General features: G+C 40.9%; 1 protein-coding gene across 3 annotated transcripts in view; it reads left to right on the top strand.

Moving 5' to 3' along the window:
- LOC144502500 (olfactomedin-like protein 2A) overlaps window positions 1-9,742 on the top strand; it is a 58,972-nt gene extending 49,230 nt beyond the window's left edge. For 2 of the 3 annotated variants that reach the window (XM_078226506.1, XM_078226505.1), the window contains exons 7-9: window positions 4,982-5,212; window positions 6,192-6,377; window positions 6,814-9,742. In XM_078226506.1, coding sequence (XP_078082632.1) covers window positions 4,982-5,212; window positions 6,192-6,377; window positions 6,814-7,415 — 1,019 coding nt within the window. In that variant the 3' untranslated portion in view covers window positions 7,416-9,742. The remainder of the gene's footprint in view (window positions 1-4,981; window positions 5,213-6,191; window positions 6,378-6,813) is intronic. The other variant, XM_078226504.1, reaches the window with a different exon arrangement.
- The last annotated feature ends 4,896 nt before the right edge of the window (window positions 9,743-14,638 follow it).

Below are 14,638 nucleotides of genomic sequence, written 5' to 3'. Positions count from 1 at the left end.
TTTTGCAAGCCTAGGCAAGTTGTGGGGGTTACAGATAGTGTGACATGAACCCAAGATCCCAGTTGCAGCCATCCTTATGTGTGCGGAACTTGGCTATGAGTCTCTGCTCAGCGACTCTGCGTTGTCGTGTGTCGTGAAGGCCGCCTTGGAGAACGCTTACCCGAAGATCTGAGGCCGAATACCCGGGACTGCTGAAGTGTTCTCTAACAGGAAGAGAACACTCTTGCCTGGTGATTATCGAGCGGTGTTCATTCATCCGTTATCGTAGCATCTGCATGATCTTCGGGTAAGCGTTCTCCAAGGCGGCCTTCACGACACACGACAACTCAGAGTCGCTGAGCAGAGACTCATAGCCAAGTTCTTAACTTGACCTGTGTAGTTACAGTGAGGTTTTGCACTTGATTCCTGGTGGTCTAATGGTACATCTGTTTCTCTATTATTTTGCAAGGAAGATGTGTCCTTATTCCCTCATGATTTAAGATAGCTTTTATATTGGCAGTAAAGCTACAATTGTTTTCCATTTTTTCAAGAGCCTAAATTGATCTGCAAAGCCAAATATCAAATTGATTAGGGAATTAGTTTCAGTATTATATACTGCAGCATTGAATAATGTACCCCATTCACAATCCATTTTCAGGTATAAATGAATTACTAACATTTCAATAACAGGTGTAAGTCCATAATCATCTTTTGAGCATGTTGTGGATTATATTATTATAGTATCTTTATTCCGGCACTTGCTAAATTATCTGTTTTTATTTATCTGGTATAATTCCGGTTTTGCTAAATTAAAGCAAAAGACAATGGACATTAAGGGGAAAACTTTCCAGTGGCTAGAATCATACTTGATACAGAGGAAGATGGTTGCAATTTTAGAGGCTAATCATCTCAGTCAAATATGGGAGAGAAGTAGTGTGATTTCAGTAACAGTGAACGCCAGCAGAAGAGATCTTCTTTTGAGGGTTGGAGCTCAGCAGCAGGAAAGCATACAAGGGCCAGTGATGGGAAAGCATGTGAGGGCTGTGGCCCTGCCGTGGGTGGACAGGATGCCGGAGCCCAGAGGAGGAAAGGCTGGCTGCAAGGTCGAGAAGTGAGATGCTGTGGAGGTTTGGATTGAAGGAAATGGTGGGGGGAGAGAAGAGGATGAATGGAGTGAGTGAATGTGCAGGCAGATGTGGGGAGTGTGCACGTGAATGGCGGGAGAGAGTGCGTGTGTGCAGATATGTAAGTATGTCTGGGAGGGAACATATGAGAGGGAGGGAGTGTGTGCCCACCTTACTCCCAGTCTCAGGTTTCTCACTAATGTTCACCATTACACATTAACACATACACACACCAACTCACAGTGGATGAAGATAAGTGAGTGAGCACCCCGAGACTGGGAGTAAGACTGGCACACACACTCTAACCCTCTCACAATCTTATTAATTACAATTAATTTATTGCTATGACATTGCTTTCTTTTTGCTGAGCAATTGTTTATATTCTTAATTCCTCAACATTTTTTTGGAAACTCAGTTTAAAGTTTGCCAAAATTATCTTGCCAAAACTTGCTCATCAGCCTTTTGAGTGAGAAAAATGTGCGCCCCCCAAGTGAAAATGTTGGATAAGTCTGTTCTAGAAGAACAAGGGTAGAGGTAACACCATCACTTGCAAGGTCCCTTCCAAATCACACTTCTTCATGATATGAGTAGCTGTTGTCATTCCTTCATTAATGTTAGGTCAAAATCCTGGATCCTCTTTACCTAACTGCACTGTGGGAGTGTCTTCACCATATGAACTGTAGCGGTTAAATAAGGAGCCCCAATACCACCTTCTTAGGGTACTGAGGGATGGGAATAAAATGCTGGCCTTGCTAATGACACTGGAAATTCAAAGAATGATTTGTTTTTAAATGTTATATTTCAAATGTTTTTGATCACACAAATGGTTTAATTTTTGAACTTCAGACCAAAATTTATTGTAAGTTAATCAATTTAACATGAATATGGGAAAGAATTATTTTAATGTGCGCTATCTTCATAAATGGTCTGATAACTGTTAATTAGGGTGCAGCCTTCTAATAATAGTTCTGTGTTTATCATAGAAAGCTATTTCGATCATTTTTAAGCTGGATAAAGATGCAGGTGCATACACAACATACTCTTATAAAGTCAGCTGCATTAATGAGGCAGTGCAATGGCATTTTGTTTTCTTGACCACATACTGCAGATGTAGAAGTTGCCAAATAAGTTACCAACAATACTAATTAAGTTGTGGTAAAATTATTGCACTATACCCAAAATGGCATTATGCAAGCACATTGATGCTGTTTAACATCACACAAAGGATGTTACACGATGCAAGGTTTAGTCGTTTGAAAGTGTAATATTTGACAAGACAGTACGTACTCTGAGAGAATGTCAGTAGATTTTTAAAATTTCATTCCTGAATAATACAATGGAGTTAAAAGTCAACATTTGAAAAAGAACTAAAACATTCTTGGTAAAGTCTCTCTTTTGTGGTGTTGCTGCTCTTCTCTCCATTTAAATAATAATGAATATTCTATATAACAACTATTTTATTTCTTTGGTCAGAATATAATGTGCTGATTTAGTTCAGGTATTGAAGTTACCAAATATTTTCTCTTCCTATCCTATCAATTGGGAAGCAAGTAATGCAATTTAATGATGTCGATCTTCGGTTAAATTCAGTTCCTATTGCATCAGAGGCATACATTAAAGCGTAACTGACACCAGTAAATACTGACCTGCAATAAGATAATTTACCAGGTGCTATTAAGCAGCGAGAACGGAAAAGTATTTAGACTAATTAAATTGTAAGAAAGTGGAAGAAATAGAAGATATTCGGTGGGTGATGTAAGTGATGCAGGCCATCAGAAGTGAGTTTGGTTTTGTGACAGGATGTAACATTTTACTTGCTACTAATTCAAATCCAATTGAATAATGAATAATCTGCACTACTGAAAATATTTGAAAGATAAATAAATGCCCCATCAATTAAAAAGCAAATGTACTGAAAGTAAATTTAATTTCTTGGTTCACTAACAATTGTTTTCCCACTTGAATCTATTTTTATTGCAATTCTTAAGTTTAACAGAATCATACATTCATTCATGGGTTTTATGCACATTATATTGAGTGTTGGGAATGTGTCTTTCATCATGCCATGAGTGATATGTTTTATTGCCTTCCAGTTGCAGTAATAATAGGATTTGTTGGATCCTTTTAGTTTTCTTGCTATAGCTTTGTCAAGGTGAATTGATGCCAGACTACACTTAGGCTGTTGGTAAGACTTCAGGAAATCAAAAATTAGAATTAGATTAATCAGATCTCAAATGGTTTAATTCACATATACTTCATATTTTAGTGACTTTTCCAAGTTAATGCACCTCCTCAGATGACCATTGCATTTTAATGGCACTTAGATTGGATGGATCAAAGGAATATTAATTGTGGTTCTTTGTACTCACATTAAAAATGAACCATTTTCTTGGGATTTTTCTTTATGTATTACTAGTGTTGCCAGGAAGTTCTAATGATCCTTCACAGACACACACACATTGTAATCAGCCTCTCTCCCATCACAGACATGCCCCTCTTCCCAGTGCCCCTCCTTCTCAGCAGCCGTAGGATCCACTATCACCTCCCCATACCTCAGTCAAGAATCTGACCCAGTCAGCATCACTGTGGTCGAGATAGAATCCCATCTAGCAGCTCCCCAGCTGAGGCTCAGATGTTATGGATAAAAACTAATGGAGATGGAATTTGATAAAACTCCAACAATGTTAAATCTCCTTGTGATCTGTGTTTTTCAAGTTAAATGAACAGGATATATAAGTTTCAGTAGCATCTCAAAGCGCACACAATTCTGTGCAATATTCAGCAATTTCATTGTCAATGGGTTTCTATAGGCCAGCCACTTTATGCTGAATTATGCTCAAATATGCCCATTAGGAATTGAATTGAAACCATTTGTGCAATTTTCAGGTAGGATTTTCAGAGAAAACAGGTAGGATTTTACCTGGGCTTCGGGACACCAACATTGGGGACAAACTATACTATTTTCTGAGTTGTTGCTATGGCTGCGGCAGGGAAACATTCAGAAAGAATTTTTCATAAGAAAATTTGTGACTAGGTGAGATTGTATTCAAAATATTGAAAGGTTAAAACAGTTTAAAAAATTATTATAAACATACCTTTATTTGGCCAAGAATCTGACCCATGACGATATTTTCTGGTAGTGGGAATGGCTCAGCAGTTTTACTAGAGCTTACCTCTTAATTTGCTGCCCCCACACTTGCCACGGCCTCCCGCTATTTTCCTGGCCTCCAAGCTTGCCATCCCAGGGACAGGAAACTGCTGCTCAAAGAGAAGTTTTAATTTGATTAACATAAGGTAGATTCAAATTCACTAAGGCGGAAGAACAATATGTATCGTCCTTCACATTTTGAAAACTTTTTTCTTTCTTGGAGACTTGGTACAAATGATAAAAGAGCCAGAAATTTGCAAAGGGGTTGCTTCCAAAACTATAATAATGCTTTACAGTTCAGAATTAAATAATAACCAAAGACTTTTTTATGACTTTCACAATCAAATAAATGGATAGAATCATGTAATTGAATCATCAAAGCATTTTCAGAATTGTGTGCAATGACAATGGAATTTGACTGAAGTCACTGTAAATCAGTGGCACCAAATACACTGGCTGGTGGTTCTGTGTTTGCCAGCCTGCAGTTTTCCACCCATTTACTTTAATAGACATAAAATCTGCCTGATGAATGCAGAAACAGAAAACCTCAGCCAGTTTCTTAACAATTGTAAAACAAGGAAAAATGATTTACAGTGCTCGAAAGGTGCCTCTGAACTGCAACAATAGAATAATAAATAAATGCTCTATAAATTTGTATAATTCAGTTGGTGACACTTTTCCGTTGCAAAGATTGAAATAGTCACATTGATATTTTTTAAACCACTATCAGATAATTCGCTTAAAGGGACTTTACGTTCTGAGGATCAGGAGTCAAGAACAGCAGAAAAGACTCCAGTTTCTCGTGAATCCGAAGTAGCTGTCAAGACCAAAGAGGACATAACAGTTACTCAAGCCCCTATCACCAGCAGTGCCATGGCAACCAGTACAGCAACTACAAGCACTGATACCATAGAGACTACCACGCTCATTGCCAGCACACAGTCAGCTGGGCCAAATAAAGGTACGTTTATAATAATTTTTTAACTGTTTTAACTTTTCAATATTTTGAATACAATCTCACCTAGTCACAAATTTTCTTATGAAAAATTCTTTCTGAATATTTCCCAGCCCCAGCTACAGTAACAACTCAGAAAATAGTACAGTTTGCAAAGAGTAACAATAATTTGCATTTATATAGTGCCTTTAACATAGTAAAATGTTCCAAGGTTCCGCACAGGAGCATAATCAAACAGATAATGATTCAATGGCACTGTTCTTCACATATTGAGATTTAACCATTGGATGTTTACTTGTTCATTATTTTTGTTTTTTATTATTAAAAACAGCTAGTATGATCCATTTTCATTCATAAAATCATTATCTGGAGTTTAGCTTTGTTCATTTATTTTCTTCCTATCTTGATCATCCTGTGTAATGCACAATGCCATTCTGAGAGGGCAAGAATACAAAGTACAAGAATTCAAGGTTCCTTTTTAAATAAACTGTTAAGAGGCAACAAGATCAATGTTGATGGCTCGGCCTCTATTTTCCCTTCTCCTCATTTGAAGCAACAACTTCTGTTGAATACCTCTTTCTGCTCTTTTCCTACCCCACCGATAAGAGTGTGGCTAAGGTTGGGATCTCAGTAGGGGAGGTAGTGGCATAGTGTCACTGGACTAGTAACCCTGAGACCCAAGGTAATCTTTTGGGACCCATATTGTGAACTTTGGCTTCATGGTCATCAATCAATTCAATGTTGATTGTTGTAAAATCATTCTGGTTCACTAATGTCCTGTAGGGAAGGAAATCTGCTCGGGCGAGGCTCGTGAAAACCTGCCTGAGGCCAACAGAGAATTCCATTCTGTGAGCCTCGCCCGCCCCGGAATCGGGGCAGGTGAGGCGATAAAATTCCTGCCATAGGTTACAGCAACCTACTGCACAAGTAAGACTTTATATCAATAAGTTACTGGTATTCATACTGTTGTTTTTTTTATCTAAAGTCAGAGAAGGTGAGTGTTATGGGACTTTGTCAACGATTGAATCTCCTGAGAAACATCACAGTTATGGCCGTAATGAGGGTGCTTGGATGAAAGATCCCATTGCAAAAGATAACAGGATCTATGTGACAAACTATTACTATGGAAACAACCTGGTAGAATTCAGGAACCTTGAAAACTTTAAACAAGGTGAGATATAACATGTTTTACAAATCAACAGATAGGTGTAGTAGAAATATTCTGCTTAGTGATGACCCTTGTGTTTTGCACACATAATTATAAGATTGTGCTTCTCTATTTGTTACATTAGCTGAGGACTGATGTTTTAACTGATTTGACTGTTGGAAGTCATAGATCACCAGTGGAACTTTGATTCAGTCATGTACCTAACTTTTGTACATTCTTCCACATTTGAAATCAAGTCAGTCTATATCGCTGTATGCTAAACTTTCCAAGTTCACTTTATCGAATATGCATTATTAAAGGAGCAACACTCCCACACATCCATGAAACAACGATATCTCCCCATTTGGCTCCATCCAGTATATTTTATGAAGGATTTGCTTTTTAACTGAGTGACTTCACTAATTCATAGTTTTAACATTTGTATCTTCTTTTCCAATAGGGCGCTGGAGCAATCTGTACAAACTTCCTTATAACTGGATTGGAACAGGCCATGTTGTTTATAATGGGTCATTCTATTACAATAGGGCTTTTACCAGGAATATAATTAAGTATGATATTAAGCAGCGGTATGTGGCAGCCTGGACCCTTCTTCATGATGTGGTATATGAAGACACAACACCATGGAAATGGCGAGGACATTCAGACATTGATTTTGCTGTTGATGAAAGTGGCCTGTGGGTTATTTACCCTGCCTTCTATTATGAGTACTCCCAGCATGAAATCATAGTCATCAGCAAACTAGATCCTATTGATCTTTCAATGAAGAAGGAAACAACTTGGAAAACAGGCCTCAAGCGCAATTCGTACGGCAACTGTTTCATTATTTGTGGTGTTTTGTATGCAGTAGATACTTACAATGAAAAAGAAGGCCAAGTGTCTTACGCATATGATACTCACACAAACACTGAAATAAATCCAAAATTACCCTTCATCAATGAATACACTTACACCACACAGATTGACTACAATCCTAAAGAGAAAGTTCTGTATGCATGGGATAATGGTCATCAAGTCACCTACAAAATTACTTTTGCATTCTGAGTTTATACAAAAGTTCAACCTATCACAAAGCACTTTTAATTTGTCTTAATTTGATCATTTACATTTTGAATGGGAATTTGCACTTGGGCTAGTAGAGAGATCTAAATAGTTGGAATGTTTTTAGCAATCCTTGTCTTATGACTTGATAACTAACAATTTTATAAAATGCATGACAATTTATTACTGATTGTTGTAGACAAGTGCTATGTACGAAGTAAGCATACCCACTCTATTCCCTTTCTTTTATTTCATTCCAACATCATTCAGTATTTACTGGCAAATGACAAAACAACAAAGCTCTTTCCTCTGCATGACTATACCAGATATCAGTAAGGTTGAGCTGCAATTCAAGCTGTCATCTGAATTTCTTCAGAGCAATCAGGTTGGAAATACCACATCCTTGAAACATCACCAACTTGGGCTGCACTTCAAAAATTCTCTCAGTAACATTTACATCAAGGATTATATCTGTACAGAATGTGACCATCTTTCTTGGTGTTTACAATAGTGCAGGAATCAATTCCCCCCCATGAGTCTAGGTTAGCGTTATACTGTGTCATAACTTGCACTGTTTGTACAATTTTGTCATGCAATTTGCTGGATAAAGTGTAAGGATGGAATTTTCTGAAAAAAATGCAAAGCAGCAGGTTCTGATAGAAAATAGGCATGTTTCTTCCCAGAAACACAACCAGATTTTCACTCCACATCTTCTAATACTTTGTTTTTAAAAAAGGAGTGCGTTTTGCATGGTAATTCTTGAACGGCAGGGTCTAAAGACGCTGGTGAGGCTGGCTCCACAGAGGTCAAGGCACCACTTTAAAGGGTGCCCCAATCTCAAAGTTAAGAGACAGGCCCCTTCACCCCGAAATGGACATCGGAAACCTCACCCTCATTGCTACTGGCAATCTTCTCCTCCCATCCATTCATTGGCGCTGGTAATCTTGTTCCGCCTCTGGCTGTGCCAACCTGGCCCCATCCCCTGCCCCTGGCAATAGTACCCTGCCATACCCCTGACTACCCGGGGGCTACACTGGCCTCCATGCCCTGATGTGGTCATCTCGACTGCTGGAGAGCAGTCGTGATACTGGCAAGGGGGGAACATCTGACGTTCCCAGAAGTTATGGCATTAATTTATTTAAACTGATGGTAATTAGGTTCATACTCTTGCTGGGTTTGAACCTGATTACGCCCCGGCAGGGGGCAGGAAAGGTCTCATTCTGAGATCTCCTTGGCACAAATCCCAATATGGCCCTCGCAAGAGTTTCCAGCCATAACAGGATTTGCACCTGTGTCAAATAGATTCGGAAAATACCACCCTAAGCTTGAGGCTACACCTAAAACTTTCAAGTATTGCATTACTGCCTCTTGATTATGAAGCATATAGAAATCCTTATGAATATAAATCATCAACGTAAATAATGCAGGTAGACTTTGGATAAAGGAATTATACAGGTCAAAAGCTGTTTTAGTACAAAAGTATAGATTTTATGGTAGTACAGGAAATACATAAATGTAAATTTATCAAGGTTATTTCAAAATACTTTTTCAGTATTATTTTAGAATGCAGTCAGGCCTGAGCATTGCAACAACCGGCCTGGAAAAAACATAAATACATGCAGGACATTTTGCAGGTCAAAGTAATATTGCTTAGTCTAGAATTTTAGGTAATAAAATTAATATGAATGACTACAAGTCTGAAATTCTGCCCGAGCTATCATTCAAACCATTTCACTCACAGTTCATTAGTTTATACCAGCTACTTTAATCCAGAACTACAACTCAGTTGAAAGTTTTGTTTTAGACTTAAACAAATAATGTAGAATAATCGTAATTTGTAAACTTTTTATGTTTATACCACAGCTTATTTTTGTGAAGTGCTTTTTGCATTGTATGGAGATAATATCACATTTGAAAACAGATGGCACTGATATAAAGAGGCATTTCTTTGATGATGCCATTGGAACCAGAGCTCAATCTGCACATTTGGTTATTTACAATTGTTTGAAAATAAACATGACCATGCTGCCATGAGTTTTTGTCTCCTATAAATTGTGAACATTTATTTTGCAAGTATCTTTGATCAAAGATTTAAAATTCAATTGAATTTTTGTGAATTGAGTTTTTTTACTTAATATGTGGTGTAAACACAATTCATGATAAATTATAGGAAATTATTTTATTCCACTTGTGGTCCTGATCATGCTTGTTATTTTGCTCATGATTTATGCATCATTATTGTTCTAAAAATCTCATTTTACAGCCCCCCGCTATGCATTGTTTGTATGTCTTTGAATTCTCATATAAAAATCTTAAATAAGTGTCAAATCACTGCAAGCATTAATTGATCAAATTATTTTTGATATGTAGATTTTCACAAGTACAAGTGAATAGGTCGCAATAAATCAGATGACTGGTCAATGACAGCAACAGAGTATTGTGGAATAGTATTTGGCTCATAGTTTGCCTGGTAATTGACTGTTTAAAGTGGACCAAATCGCATGTGCCTATGCAATAAGCTAAGTAATGTTTGCCAACTACTATCGCCAAATATCTGTCATTAGTATTTTGGTGGCCTTTTTTTGCTGAGAATGTTTAACGCTTTTGACTACTATCAAATGTTCTTTTTGAGATGTAATTAGAAGGAACATGAGATGCCTTTTGACGAGAATATTCATGATGAATTTATAGTGGAACTGAGAGTTCACTACTTTTTGTTTATAAGAATAAAAGACTGAAGTGAAAACATTTCCAAAAATCCCCAAATATCAACACCAGGGTTTGTACACATTTGGTACTTTATTGAATCACTGCCATTAATTAGGTGTATTTTGGTTAAGTACAAGTGCTTGAAACACAACATTGTAACATTGAATTTCTCTCCCCATGAATTCAGAACATGGGGAGGGCAACAAGACAACTATTGAGCTTCAAAATTGGTCCTATCTTTAATTACAATAAAATAGGCAGGCATCCAGCACTACTTATGCTGTTCGTTGCAGCTCGCCTAATCAGGGATATGAATATGATAAGTGCTGATGTTATTTAAGGTAATCTGTACCTCTCAAAGTGAAGGTCCACTTTTCTATACTTCAGAGAGCCGTGCCATAGAACCAAAGAATTTCTACTGTGCAAAGAGGCCATTTGGTCATTGAGTCTGAACTGACATTTTGAAAGAGCAGCCCACCCTCTGGGTCTCTCCTCTGCCCTATAACCCCACGCATTTACCATGGCTAATCCACCTAACCAACACATCCTTGGACACGAAGGGGTAATTTAGCATAGCCAATCCACCTAACCTGCACATCTTTGGAGTGTGGGAGGAAACCGGAACACCTGGAGGAAATCCATGCAGACACTGGGAGAACGTGCAAACTCCACACAGTCACCGAAGGTTGAAATCAAACCAGGGTGCCTGGCACTGTGAGGCAACAGTGCTAACCACTCTGCCACTTCATAGATGCCAGTTATTCATGAAATTTTTAATTTTTAAATTTAAAGTTTGGAGTTCAAGTGGAGGTTGTTTGCCCCCTCATTTCCCCCTTTCAGTGGAAAGGTGTTCTGAAGTAATAATGGAGGATAATGCTAGGAACAAAGCACCAGAACCTGGCTGCAATGTCACAAGTTTACTGACCTCACCAGGGTTACTATGATAGGATTCCTAACAAATCTCACGTTATTGACTCCTTAGCATCCATAGAGCATTGAGCTATTTTTCCTCTGTTTATCTATGATGCCCCTATTATGTGTTGTACCTGCAGTTGAAGCTTGGGAGGTTGATGACTGCTGAATTTCCACTGAGGTCAGATGCAATAGCCATGGTAGGCAACCTCAAAAACCTTTGGATGCAGAGGGGCCTGCTGCAAACTGACTCATCCAGGCAGTGGCTAGGGTTGTCTGGCCCAGCTGGTGCTTGGCACCAACAAGTGCACTAGTTGAGAGGCAGGTGGGGTAGGGGACGGTTAAATGACAATTTGTCTTCCATTATGGTGTCCTTCTCTTCCGCTCACCAGGGAGATTCTGGGAGATCTGAGGAAGGAACAGTTAGTCGCAAGGATAAGCAGACAGGAATGACTGAAGGCAGCTAAATTTTATCATATGGAATGCTCCCTACCCCAGCTCCTTAGCTAGTGTCCCTCTTGGTATAAGCAATGAGCTGGGCCAGGCTGTACCAGACCGTTTGCACATTTTGCTGAAGGGCTGTCTGCATCCAAAGGATTTTAAGGTTTCCCACCATGGCGATCTTATGTGACCTCACTGGAAAATTTTTAAAGTTTATTCATTAGTGTCACAAGGCTTACATTAACAAACACTGCAATGAAGTTACTGTGAAAAACGCCTAGTCGCCACACTCCAGCGCCTGTTTGGGTACATTGAGGGAGAATTTAGCATGGGCAATGCACCTAACCAGCACGTCTTTTGGACTGTGGGAGGAAACCGGAGTGCCCGGAGGAAACCTACACAGACACAGGGAGAACGTGCAGACTCCGCACAGACAGTGACCCAAGCCGGGAATCGAACGTGGGTCCCTGGCGCTGTGAGACAGCAGTGCTAACCACTGTGCCACCATGCCGCCCAATTCAGAAGTCATCAACCTCCCACACTCGAACAGCAGAGGAAACACATCATCAAGCAGCAAAACTGAGAAATGAGTGCATCTGTCAGGAGGCAGAGCTTTTCTCTGGGCTAGGTTGATTTTAGTTTTTCCACAGTTAATTTTGTGAAATAATTGATTTTAGAACACCTTACCTTGGTGTCTCTTGTTAACTATGCTGCTGGTTTAACTTGCATAATGGTGATGCCATGAAACATAGGAAGGTTTACACTTGGAGGGTTATAATATAATCAGTGTAGGAAGCTTGGTGTGATGGCAAGAGAGAGTTGGGAAGGGAGGTGTTCTTCAGTTGAATCTTGAAGTCTCCTCTCCTTGCCTCCCTGTCAACCCCAATTAATTGCTGCCTCATAGCTTTAGTATGATTGGTCATGACAATTTTTCTTTTACACCATCATTTTCTTGATCATCTTCAGGCTCATGCACACCTATTCTAAGCGCCGAACGAATGAAAAAACAGGAAAGAATGGCACTGGATTGTTTTGCGAGCTATGAAATGCAACTTATGGCACTCAGTGCAAAAAGATAGCCCCGATGCGACTCTCACCAGTTGGGGGGGGGCGGAGCCTAAATTCACCAGTGAAGTCAGGAGCAGAGATGCTTGGGGTGCCAAGAATTGAGAGACCAACTGCCACCCCCCACAGACATCACCAACCCTCCCCATCCGCCCGGACTGAACACTCCCTTCACTGGTCCCTGGCCCCTCCCCCACCGATTGTTCCCTGTGCTGGTCCATCCACATCTCCATCCCATCTGCAAAGTCCTCCTCTATCCCCCCACCCCCCCCGCTGATCACCCCCCCGTCTGCAGAGTTCCACCTGCTGATCACCCCACTTCTGCAGCACCCCCCACAATGATCACCCCCATCTGCAATTGTCCCCTCTGCCGATCACCACCCCTGCAAAGATCCCCAATCACCACCCCTGCTGAGCTCCCATCTGCTGATCACCACTCCTATAGGGTTCCCCCTTGCCTCCCTGTCAACCCCAATTTAAAAGCACGGACGGCATGGTGGCACAGTGGTTAGCATTGCTGCCTCACAGCGCCAAGGATCCTGGTTCGATTCCCGGCTTGGGTCACTGTTCGGAGTCTGCACGATCTCCCCGTGTCTGCATAGGTTTTCTCTAGGTGCTCCAGTTTCCTCCCACAGTCTGAAAGACATGCTGGTTATGTGCATTGGCCATGCTAAATTCTCCCTCAGTGTACCTGAACAGGCGCTGGAGTGTGGCAACTAGGGGATTTTCACAGTAACTTCATTGCAGTGTTAATGTAAACCTACTCGTGACACTGATAAATTAAACTTAACCAATTCAAACTGATGATTGAGTTTATGTGCTCTGGTTGTTCACAGGTATCATAAGCCATGCGCCAAGCAGCCAGCCTGACAGTCTGGATAGAATAGATGAGGCGGGTGATTTTCCAGGCCCACTAGTCCCCTGTGGGAATCGCATTGGCCTGGAGAATCATGTGTCAGGTAAAAACATGTTTTGCGCTGGATGCCAACCCGTTGCGATTCTCCCCACTATGCTGGCCCCGATCAGGTTGCTCCCAGATCTAAGGAACCTCATTAACATGCATTTCTCCTGATCTGCATGTAATCGACAGGCTGGAAGCCCTATTCAGCAGCCTTCCATGATGGTTCCCCCCCCACTCCCGGCAGAAGTCACGTAGGCAGGATTTGGTACAGGTCCTCAAAAGGAGGGACCTTGCAGAATGAGTATTGAGGGAGGGCAAAGTTGGCACTTAAACTTCCACAAGGTGTGCAGGGGGATCTTGCAACGCACCTGGGGGTAAGGGTGTCCATGCTGATGGTGAGGGAGTGACCTGGGGGAGTCCCCACTCCTGGCTATCCCCCGGGACGGAGGTGGCCTGGCTGAATGTCCCCATGCTGTGGTTGAAGAGTTAGAATCCTAACAGTGCAGGAGGAGGCCATTCAGCCCATCGAGTCTGCACCGACTCTCTGACAGAGCATCCCACCAAGGCCCCATTCCTGTAAACCCACGTATTTACTCTGCTGATCCCCATAACCTACACATCTTGGGACACTAAGGGGAAATTTCACATGGTCAATCCACCTAAACTGCACAACTTTGGACTGTGGGAGGAAATTGGAGCACCTGGTGGAAACCCATGCAAGCAAGTGGGGAACATGCAAAATCCACACAAACAGCCTCCATGGTATTTTCAGGCAACTGGCCGGTCATAGCTGATTCCTATCAGTTTCATGTCTCACCTGTGATGTCTCCTTCTCCAAAGATAATTCCATGCAACCTGTCCATCTACAGGTCCACATTATTCTCTCAGGAATCCACTCTTACAGTGGGCCTGCCCATGGTTCAGTCAAGAAACTCGACCTGGCAGACCTCCATGAACTCCTCACACTCATGGGAATTGTATGTTTCAGGAGGAATTTCTCCTTGCTGAGACTGACTTTGGCCTAAGCACAAATACTTCCACCTCCTTTCAATCACAGCTGCAGACCTGGTGAAAGAGATGATCAGCCGAGGAGAGTGGTCAGAAGGAACAGATGACCCAGTATCAGCTGAATTCTTTGTCAAACAGCCCATGTATCATTGAGGAAATCCTTGTTGAGTCAATCACTCAAGGGTCCATT

This window comes from Mustelus asterias, chromosome 13, assembly GCF_964213995.1.
Source record: "Mustelus asterias chromosome 13, sMusAst1.hap1.1, whole genome shotgun sequence".
NCBI lineage: Eukaryota > Metazoa > Chordata > Chondrichthyes > Carcharhiniformes > Triakidae > Mustelus > Mustelus asterias.
The sequence above is the reverse complement of the archived record's forward strand: the minus strand, read 5'-3'. Positions and strand labels throughout refer to the sequence as shown.